Raw genomic sequence first — 11,782 nt, 5'->3', positions numbered from 1 at the left:
AAACCCAAAAAGCAGTAGGTAAGCATGAAACAATTATCAGGCAATGCATACATTCACACCAAACAGGACAGAGGGGAGGAATCACCTCGGGGAGCCCAGGTTGCATATACAGCTGCTGGAAGACTGCATTCATGTAGCACGTAGCACCACCATTCCTCAGCCCCACGAACCCTGAGCTGGACCTGCTATCCACTGGGGGAAGGTACTGGGAGAGAGGAATGAAACAGAAGAGAAAGAAAATGAATGACCTCTGCCACAGCATGTTTCCACTCCATCTATACGAGATGTCTACGAAGAAAGAGACACACTCACAGATTAACCATCTGCTAGGAAAACCCATGTTCACGCAGTACTGCAGCTCGGGCAGTCACACAACACTGCTATCTCAGTGTTCCTTTTCTTGCTCGTGAAGCACCTGGCAATACTGAGTGTGTATCTATTTATGCAGACATGCGTTCAGTTACTTGATTACCATTTAACAAATATTTATGAAGGGTCTGCTACGTGTCAGGCACTGGATCAGGGATATAAAACAGACAGATGTGTCCACGGTCCCTGATCTCAAATTTACAGTCTAGAAGGGCACATAGATATGAATTAAGAGCTACATAAACAAACTAAGGCAGTGCTCTGGGAGGGAAAAAAAAGGTGGGCAATAGGGTTCTATAGTGTTTACCATGAAGAGTTCTGACTAGTCCCGGTGGTGAAGGAAGGCAGACACTTGTTACCTTCCTTTAGAGGTACATTCTTCTAGTAAACTCCTCCTAATAAGCATACAATTAAATAAATAGGTAAATATTCTACCATTTCATCTCCAGATGTTTTAAAGTAATGGAGATTCCAGTAGAATGGTTTTCTGGATAGAAACAATCCAGAAAAGACACTTGGGATAAAGTCCAACATGACACTTCTCCAAGTACAAAGGGTTTTGTAATTAGAGGCTTTGAAATGCTATTACCACAGGATCCTGGTTCTCAGGCTATGACCAGAATCACATTATCTGCACATATCGAGTTCCTGCATCCAGGGGATAACCAACCAGCCAGCAAAAACCTGTAAGTCTCTGGACCTTAAGAAATTGCCAAATAGTACATACTTTTCATTAATATCGAACATGTATTTGGAGCAAGATGATTTCTAAGATCTATTAGGTGGTTGGGAAAGTTGTGATGTATTTTTCTGTGCAAAAATGCATCACGACTTTCTCGACAATCTAGTAACTAACATCTGTAGCCGAAAGCATGGATTAAAAAAAAAATTACAAAATAAGAAAAACCGATCATTAAGAGTACAACAAATAAAAGCATGAGTATTTATTTAAGGCAAGTATTTTCTTCATTATGCTGATATAATCCTTGACTTTTTTTTAAAAATTTTTTCAGGTTTTTACCATAGGGTGGCACATGTGCTTGCTAGAGAGAGGCAGAGACAGAGGGAAGGGAGGTAGAAAGTCACTCCCTGGGTCCCCCAGGGGAAGACCACACAAATATCCCTTCTCTTCCATTCCCATCTTGGGAATTTGGGCATGTACATAGTGCGCCCAGTGTGATTTTCAAGCCACCAGGTCTGGGACTTGAACTGTGGTCAGCCACGTGGGACTCCAGCACCTTAACCACCAATGCCACTTGTTGGCCCAATCTCTGACTTTTGAAAAACTTTGAAATGTTGTTTTAATCTAATTATTAAATGCACATAAAGCTAAAAGACAGGATAATATTAACATTCTATAAACTAACTTTTTTTGATATTAAAATGGTTCCCCATTTATGTCTGCTCACTTTTTTTAGGTCTTTGTGCTATTTCCTCCGTCCAGCACACCTGTCCATACTTCCTTTCCTGCCTAACTTGTATGTTCCATATTATTCAGCTCAGGCATCCACAGGTTAAGCCTGACTTTCTACAATGTTAGAGAAGAATGCAGAAGCAGCTCTAAAAGTGCCCTCCCACCCTGGTCTGGCCTCTCAGGGCACCTGCAGCCCATTTCCCTTGTACATGCACCAGCAGATACGAGGCTATTTCACGTCCATGGCTTTGCTCGTATTCTTCTCACTGCTGCAGAAAAGTCCTTCCCTACTTGCTGCAGTTGGCATTTTAGTCCTTAAAGGCTCTATGTTAAGTTTCACCTTCTCTAAGTTTTTAAGATACCACTAGCCTATAGTGAAGTGCCCCTCTATGTCAGGAAAATGCAAACAAAGCCTTAAAATTTTCTTTAAGAGATAATTCTAAAAAAATACAGTGCATCCAGGTCTAGAAAGCTTACATCGAACTCCTTGGTAAGAGCAGGGTCGGGCTGATGATGCATAGACAGCAGTTCTTTTATGATGATTTGCAGGTTGGAAGGTGAACTATCCGCCAGCATTACGAGGACTTCATAGGCTGCCAGTCGGCTATTTGCTGTACTACACCTAGACACAAAAGGCGAAGTCAATTCCAACAAGGAGCCATCTGCCTAAATTGCTCACTACGTTAGCCCACACCCGAACGGAAGTATGAGAGTTATAATTCCTCAAATCAGTTAAGTCATGTCTAGCCCCAGACCTGTAGTAATCTAGAGGCCATGAATACAGAAGGGATGGATGTGGTTTAGAGCTAGGTATCTTCCTGGCCTGATGATAAAGCAGCAGAATTCTTTCACTGGTGACTACAGTAGATACCTTTCAATTAAAATAAGTAGGAAGAAAGATATTTTGTAGTTGTCACCCTGAAATTTGAATATCTAGCTAGCAGAAAAAAAGCTACGCAAATCAGAATACATAGATTCCTAAGCATCTTATGTTCCTAAAGATGAAACCTCTTCAAGGACACTAATCAACTATCCACTTTGCTGAAGACATGGAGGCAGTCAGTGTTCCATATCAATTTGTTTAAAGGGATGTAAAAGATAATTAGCAAGTGTTCTACAAGAAACCAGAGGCTTCCCGTTGCCTGCTTTTTTGGTAGAAATCCCTTAGAGGAGGGAAGGTAATTTCTCACTGTAACCTATGCCAGTCTTGCGTTACTGAGGGGCTCACAGGTTAGAAAGGATACACAGAAAAGAGGACGTCCAACCTCTGAGCAAAACACTGAGTCTGGGAGGGAATCAAGAGGCTGGTGAGGGGCCCTGCAAGCCGTGCTACAGCAGGAACTGAGGACAATGGCCACGGGGCTGGCACTGTCTTCTGCTTCTTGTCTGGACACCCGGGGTGCAAGGACAGGTAAGGAATTAATAAGGGGAGCCGTGTAACAGGCTGAACATTAAGAAGCTGTTTCTGTCATTTTAAGAATAGTGCTTCTTCTGGGACACATTTCTTTGTATTTTAAATCTTTCTCTAAGGTGTGTGGGTGGGGAAAGGCTGGGAGTCATTGTAATAAATGAGCAATTCCGTATACTGAAGAGGAATGAAACAAAATGTTTCATTTTCTACTCAAAGCACCAATTTTAAACAAATACCCCTTGTTGATGAAGATTACTTTGAATAAATAGAAAAGGGAAGGATTCATGAAGAAAAATTTCACTGAAACTGCTAAAGAGAATTCTTTTGTGTGGATTGAAAACCAACTACTCATGTACTTCATGTACTTTGGCTGCTTTAATAAAAGACTCCTGTGGACCAAGCACCAACTCTGCCAAGGTAAGACTGGAGCAGGGCTGGGAGCCACAGCTCAGGGCACGCTATGAGATGTCTAATGAGGGTTGTTCTTTTTGTTTTTACCTAAAACAGATTTTGCTAAAAAAGAGTAAGTAGAAAAATATTTCCACATGATGAGATACCTCTAAGATTCTACAAATACCGTTTATTATGCCTTGCCCATTTCACTAAGGAATACTGCACAGAAGTTCTTTTCACTGGAAATACGAAATCCCTGGTTTCTTCAAAATGACTCATTTAACTGTTTTTTTTTTTGTTTTTATTTTTGTTTTTTTTTGAGAGTTTTTTTGCTATAGGGCACGTGCGCTTGCCAGACAGACAGAGACAGAGAGACAGAAAGTGAGAAATCACCCCTCAGGGGGGATGGCCACGCCACAATCCCTTCTCCTCCATTCTCCTCCTGGGATCTTGGGCACGCACGCACACGCACCTGGCGTGAGTTTTAAGCCACCAGGTCCGGGACGCAAACCGCGGTTGACTAAGTGGGAGTCCAGCGACATAGCCATTACACTAACTGCTGGTCCCTGACTCTGGTTTTCACAAGAAAAGAACAAGGTCAGATTCAGAGCCAATGAGATGGCAGCAGGTAAGTGCCTCTGTCTCCTACTGCCAAGATGGTACATCACTCAGGGAGGGCCGACGCTACAAAGGATCTTCAGGTTTCTACCCATATAAACGAACACAAAATTTGATTCCCCAAATCACTCTTTTTTATGCTACTAGCATGCAGTTATTGAATACGGTTAGCACTCATACAGCAACGCTCATGCACTAACCCACCCATCCTTTTCTCCTAAGAAAACCCTCAGACTTTACTGAGAGCTCAGGTACTTTTACTGTGTTCGTAATTAGTTTCTTTTGGAATCTGGTCCTGACCGAGTTAACCACACTATTATTTATCCTTCCATCTGACGATCACCGACCCGCTCCACGTGAGCGATGTGCCAGGCAGGCTTGACGCCACGCTCCTTCGCAGGCACGTCTCTACACCGTGGGTAACATCTTAAAGGAAACACAGACTCTCAAGACGGAACACAAACTCCAAGGTAAGAAAAATCTTTTTCAACTAAAGTTTCAAATTAGAATTTTTACCAAAACTGAACACAACGTGCATTTTCCATACTTTGGATGAAAGTCCTGTTGACTGATGGCGGCACTGCCAGCTGGAGAATGACTATTTAAAATAATTCTAGAAGCTCGGAAAAGGAAGTCATCTAACAATGGTTTAATGAGTGATGAACCTGGAATAGAGCACAGTATTCATGTGAGGATGAGCACATATTTTAATTCAGAGTTCCTATCTTATACTTCTCTATCAGAGCAGAAGAGGCACCCAAGGTCACCCAATGGCAGGGCGCGTGGTGGAATTAACGCTCATCTTTTGAACTAAAGCTCTGTGCGGTGGAGAAGCAGGGCCAGGAAGGCAGGTGGAGGGTCAGGGGACAGGATACAATGATAGACATGTCAGGGGCCTTGCTTACTTTATGAGCCCAAAACACAGCGAAAGGAATGAGGCTGTCACTTTAGAAACACCAGAGCCAGGAACGCTACAAGGCAATGGTTTCAGTGAAGATTAATTCTTACTCTGGGCACAGGGGAGTCCACAGAAGGGTTTTTGAAACTTCTAAAACCTTGCTTTAGGTAAAAACGATCTGCCCTTCTCTCTCTGGATAAAAATCACTCTTTTCTACGTATCCCCAGGAAAGAAGATTTTGTAGAGCTTAGTTCGTGTTCTGATAGTGATCACTCAATTTTTCTTTGCTTTCTGGATTATAATCTGTGATGGTGAACATGCTTTTACACATTAATATGTGCCCCAGGAGAATCTCCTTTGCCCACCACTAGTCGGGATGGATGACCTGGGGGCTGCCTCCCCAGCTGAGAATCACCCTTAAAATGGAAGATATAGAGTAGAATATATATTATAAAGTACATAATAGCAAAAAGGGACAAAAACTAATTTGGAATGAATTTTTATATGGCATTATGAAGTGACACGATCCAAGTGTTGTAAACACTGTAAAATTCTCAGTGTGGTTCCACGGCACAAGGAGAAAGACCTTAAGTTTATTAGCACTAAAGTTTCAGACAATTTCCTACTGCCTGAAGGGTCCATTTTCCACGGAACACTTAGCACCTATCTTACTTTCCCAATTACACACACCACTACGGCAATTACTGAGAACGGGGGTGCTCGGCCACACGCTAAGATAAAGCAGTCATTACCCAGCATTTCCTTCTCTGCCCCGCAGAGGGAGAGCAGCGTCTTTATGAGCCGTAAGTGTCCTGCCAATAAGATGTTGTCAGCTTCACTGGTCTCACATTCAGCTGTGCGATTAGGTTCAAAGTTATCCAGCCAAGTAATCTCATCTTCAAGCATGGTAGCAGGGCTGATTCTTAACTGCTCCATTTCTGAAGCTAAGAAGGGGGAAAAAAATGTCCATTACAAAAGTTTCCTTTCAAGGAGTCAAAGTCCTGGATTAAAGTCAGCAAAGTCACATCCCAACTTTCACTTCAAGATCTCAAAAAAATAGTCATTAATGAACAGCAAGCTTCAGCAAGCCCACGGCACCTGGGATGAATCCCTTATCCATAAACAGGTCATCCCCTCAGTACGGGTCACTGTGCTGAGACAGAAAATGAAGGTGATCAGCCAATGTCCTAGGAACAAACCCTTCCAGAGAAGAAGGGGTGGAAGGAGGTGAGGAGGGCCATATTTAAGTCGAGGAAGGGCAGGGTCCGGGACAGGAGAGAGACACCCCTTTCAATAACAGCCAGTTTGGTCTCTAAACAATGAGCCGAGCTCCTGAGAACTGCTGGGTTCTTTAAAGCACAGTTCTACCCTGCATGCGGGACTGGGGAGGAGTGGAAGTGTGGTTATATGCTACTTCCTCTGTACTATGGCAAGAAGCAGGCAGGGTCCCTGCAAGGTGAGGTGAGGAGGGGTACTTTACAGCCAGTGAGACGGATCAGCACCCATGAGAACGCTGTCTCTAACTTTTTCACTGTGTGACCTGCTCTCTCCTTTATGCCATGGGGCGAACACTTAGACCACAGGGGCCTGTATGTAGTAAGCCTACTGTAGGCACTGGCTTATTTTATGATTAGTTTTTGAGAGAGATTTTTGCTATAGGGTGTGTGCGTTTGCTGGAGAGACAGGGAAAGACAGAGACACAGAAAGTGAGAAATCATCCCCTCCCCCCCACCAAGGTGATGGCCACACCACAATCTCTTCTCCTTCATTCTCCTCTTGGGATTTTGGGTATGCATGCACAAGTGCCCAGAGTGAGTTTCAAGCCACTGAGTCCGGTACTCAAACCGTGGTTGGCCATGTGGGAGTCCAGCGACATAAGCATTATGCTATATGCTGGTCCTGGCACTGGCTTATTAAAAATATTCCAAAATCAGGACCAGCAGATAGCATAGCAGTTAGGTTGCTGGATTCCCACGTGGCTGACTGTGGTTTGAGTCTTAGACCTGGTGACTTGAAAATCACACCAGGTGCCTATACATGCGTGTCCAAGATCACAGGAGGAGAATGGACAAGAAGGGACTGCAGTGTGGCCATCTCTTGTGGGGGGTGATTTCTTGCTTTTCCTCTCACTGTATCTGTCTCTATCTGGTGAGTACACACACCCTCAGGCAAAACCTCTAAAAAACACAAAAAACCTCCAAAGTCAGCAAATATGGTTTGTTTCAAGATGTATTACCTGAGTATTAATCCCACTGCCCCGCCCCACTTCTAAGATCCTAATAGGACATCCTGACTCCCTCATTATCATTCAGCAGCACAGGGAAGGGCTATGCTCAGAACCTGCTCATTCGTCTGGAAGGTGCATGTGTTTAGCTGACGCAGGATTCCAGGCCTCAGGAAGCACAGCAGAAGGCAAACCCCCATGGCTGCTGCCCGATGGTCACTGGAAGCCCGGCTGGAAAACCAGCCGCATGTCAGATGGATTGCAGTCCATTCACATCTCTAGACACGACACATCTTATCCCTGAATCAGGACATACACGCGGACTATTATTTCTGTCTCCAGCAGAACCAAGTGCACCGCATCGCTCAGAGAGCTGCGTCTTCAGGTTGTGACACTCCAAAGGGCCTTTATGTCAGAGATGTGGCCGAGAATGTCAGTCACTAGATCTTTACATGTCCAGGACATGAAGATCTTTGTAGAAAATCTCTTTTAGACTTAATGCTAGGGAAAAGGTTTGCTTCTTTGGAGAAACCTGTTTTTGAGGAGATCATGAGAAAATTCTGTTTCTTCTTAGAGTTAAGAGACAATGAACCTTATTGTTTTCTTTTTACCTTGGCCTCCAGAACCCTCAACCAAATTTTGACTGTATGGGGCTTTACAGTCTGCATATATGCAAGGTATATATTTTATTCCTGGTCTTGACATCCTTTTGCTGTTGCTGTTGATGTTTATTTTATTTACTTCCTGTAAGTTGAAGCAAATTCTTTGTGTAAAGAGTGGGTAATAAATTAACAAATTCCCTCTTTTTTTTTTTTGGAGAGGTTTTCGCCATAGGGCGCGTGCGCTCGCCAGACAGAGAGAGACATAGAGACAGAAAGCAAGAAATCACCCTCCAGGGGGGATGGTCACGCCGCAATCCCTTCTCCTCCATTCTCCTCTCGGGATCCTGGGCACGCACGCACACGTGCCCGGCATGAGTTTTAAGCCACCGGGTCCGGGACACGAACCGCGGTCGACTACGTGGGAGTCCAGCGACATAGCCATTATGCCAACTGCTGGTTCCCACAAATTCCCTCTTTTTTAAGTAATCTTTTTCATTGCCAGAGGGCATGTGCCCTTGCTCACCAGAGAGGGAGAAAAGAGAGAGGGGAAAGCGGGGAGAGAATCCCCTCCCACAACAGGGCAAGGTCATGTGGCAATCCTTTTTCCTCCACTTTTCCCCCCATCAGGATTTTGGGCATGATGCACATGCAACCAGGATATTTGTTCAAGCTGCCAGGGCCAGGATTTGAACCGCAGTCACCCACATGGGATCTGATGCTCCAGTGCACAGCACTTAACCCTGCGCTGCTGGGTGGGACCTAAACCAACAAACTCTTGATCTGAACAACTAAAATTTATTAAAAAAAAAAAATTCAATATACATCAGCATTATTTAGGGTAAGCATGGAAGATTAAAATCTCAACACTAAGGGGCCGGTTGTTAGGGGCACTGGACTCCCACATGGCTAACTGGTTTGAGTCCTGGACCTGGCAGCTTGCTTTCTCACTTTCTCTCTCACTCTAAACCTCTCTGGTCGAATTAAAATAAATAAATAAATTAAAAAAATTCTCCGAGGGGAGAATGGAAGTGGAGAAGGGACAGCAGTGTGGTCGTCATCCTCGAGGGGCAATTTCTCGCTTTCTGTCTGTCTCTTCAGCGAATGCATGCGCCCTATAGCTAAAATCTCTCTTAAAAAAAAGAAAACAAAATTCAACTTTAAATAATAATTATACTCTTATCTACACCTTGGATATGAAGTGAGATTTAGAAATGTTCACCTGGCTTTCCTGTCTGTTCTTCCTCTCCCCAACCCACCCAAAACCAAATCAAAGCGAGACAGTTACTTACTTGTCAGATCATCTAACAGTTGGCACCTCAAATCAAAATACTCCATACACTGAGACAAAAGTCTAAAAAACAAGTAGTTCCAGTTACTGAAAAGAAGCTGACATGAAAATGAAAAGCACTTTTCTTGTAAGTTCATGAAACAATTGAGCAAGACAATTTTCCTAAACAAAAATAACTATTGTCGCATTAATTCAAATTCTACATTGTAGCAAAAAGTATATTAATAATTTTACTAATACAGATACAATACAGAAATAATAGCATAAAGAAGGAAACATTACTTCTTTCACTTTTTTATATAACATATGCACTGATGGCATACAAATTTGACTACACTCATTGATTACATTCAGTTAGTCGAAAGTCAACTAATACCTATGAAGTACTGCCAAATGCCTGGAACTATTTTAGGGGAACAGAATGAGAAAACAAGGGAGACAGAATACTAATAAAAACATATACATGTATGTCAAGAGATGATAAGTACTAAAAAGAACTAAAGCAGATTAAAAGGAAAAACAAGGAAATTATTTTTACAGGATGATCAAAGGAGCTTCTTCTATAAGTTAATGGCACAGATTTGAGAACCAGACACTGGTTTTAATCTCATCTCTACTACTTATAGCTAGGTGTCTACAGACACCTTATTTCACTTGTAACTCTCAGTTTCTAATTTCTAAAATGCGTATTACAGTATTAGAAAGAAACAAGGTACACATATACACAAACATACATTAGAGATTCAAGAATGAATTAACAATGAGGATAAACAATGAACCAAGAATTACAGTTATACTAAATGGAAATAAAACTGCCAAACTCATTTGGCCATTCTGAGAATGAAAAGATAAGCACATGTAAAGGATTACGAACTTTGGCAGAAGGTTTGGGAGAAAGTGATTAATAGACACAAGAATACATGTAAGCAACTGGAACAGGTTATGGAATGGTGTACTATAGCAGAATAAAAAGGTAAAAAACACTCAACATACACTTCAAAAACCCCAGTATAACTATTTAAAAAAAATTTTTTTTTTTTTTTGGAGAGGTTTTTGCTGTAGGGCACATGCACTCACCAGAAAGACAGAGAGAGACAGAGAGCTAGAAAGCGAGAAATACCCTCCCCCCCAAGGCAGAATGGTCACGCTGCAATCCCTTCTCCATTCTCCTCTTGGGATCTTGGGCACACGCGCACATGCCCCCCGGCGTGAGTTTAAGCCACTGGGTCCAGGACTTGAACTGCAGTTGGCTACAAGGGAGTTCAGCGACATAGCCATTACACTCACTGCTGGTCCCAGTATAACTATTATTGAATGTTCACAACATATTGTAATGTTCAAAGTTGAATAAAATGAATGTCTATATCCTTGATTATTATATGCTGTATGCACACTTAGCAAAACCATATTGTATACCATAAAGATGCACAACAATGAGATATAAACCAGAAATTGCAGTTAAAACTCCCAGTGTTTGCAGGCTGTGAGACACAGTTACTAGTCCACAGTAATGGCTATTAAGATGATCATATTAAGAGAAAACATGCACCAAATTCAGGCATAAAAAAAAGTTCTGTGACATAATTTTAAAATTATGCTAATACATACTCAAAGATTCAATCTTACATGAAAACAAACAGATCTATAATTCAACATGTTTTTAAAAAAGAGATTTTTTGAGAGTGGAAGTTTAAAATCTCACTTAATACTTTTTTGCTTCCGTCCCAAAGTTTCGAGGAAAATATTAAATCAAACTCTTAAAATTGGGCTTTATTTATTTATAGAGAGATTTTTGCTATTGGGTGCTATTGGGAGACAGAGAAAGTGAGAAATCACCCCCAAGGAGGGATGGCCATGCCGCAATCCCTTCTCACTCTTTTCTTGGGATTTTGAGCATGCAAGTACAAGTACCAGTGGGGACTTCAAAGGGTCCAGGACTTGAACCATGGTCAGCCATGGCGGAGTCTAGTGCCTTAACCACTACATCACCTGCTGACCCCCAAATCTGGTTTTATTAATTAAGCTGTCTTCCAACAAAGATCACCACCACAAATTTAACTCTTTAAACATTTCAGCTAAAAAAATAATTGGTCTTCATCTCTTTAGGAATTTTAACTAGGACAAGTTGGACTCCTAAAGTATAATATGTAAAGGTGCTGACCCCCAATTTTTTTCCTGTAGCTTTTAATTCAGATGTCTACTAGAGGAAAACTGAACACAGAACTAGGAAAAAACAGAACATCTAAGTAGACCTGTAACTGGCAAGGAGATGAAATTGGTAATCAAAAACCTCCCTTATTATTTGGGGACCAGGAGATGGCATAGTAGTTATGTCACTGGACTCCTATGTAGTTGACGGCAGTTCAAGTTCCACACCTAGTGGCTTAAAACTCATGCTGGGCACGTGTGCACGCATGCCCAAGATCCTGAGAAGAGAATGGAAGAGAAGGGACTGCAGTGTGGCCATCCCCCATGGGGGGTGATTTCTCGCCATCTCTCTGTCTCTCAGGTGAGCGCACACACCCTATAGCAAAAAATCTCTCTTAAAAGAAAAAACAAACAAAA

The 11,782-nt window shown here is 42.3% G+C and overlaps 1 protein-coding gene across 2 annotated transcripts in view; it reads right to left on the bottom strand.

Annotated features, from left to right (window-relative positions):
• Positions 1–11,782, bottom strand: part of USP24 (ubiquitin specific peptidase 24) — a gene marked incomplete at its 5' end in the record, with an annotated part of 162,154 nt that overhangs the window by 46,516 nt on the left and 103,856 nt on the right. The window contains 5 exon segments of one of the 2 annotated variants that reach the window (XM_027770887.1): positions 86–205; positions 2,261–2,405; positions 4,753–4,870; positions 5,856–6,047; positions 9,219–9,280. In XM_027770887.1, the coding sequence (XP_027626688.1) occupies positions 86–205; positions 2,261–2,405; positions 4,753–4,870; positions 5,856–6,047; positions 9,219–9,280 (637 nt within the window). 2 annotated transcript variants of the gene reach the window in all.

This window comes from Tupaia chinensis, unplaced genomic scaffold, assembly GCF_000334495.1.
Source record: "Tupaia chinensis unplaced genomic scaffold, TupChi_1.0 Scaffold000165_2, whole genome shotgun sequence".
Classification (NCBI taxonomy): domain Eukaryota; kingdom Metazoa; phylum Chordata; class Mammalia; order Scandentia; family Tupaiidae; genus Tupaia; species Tupaia belangeri.
This window is presented reverse-complemented; position numbering and strand designations above follow the sequence as displayed.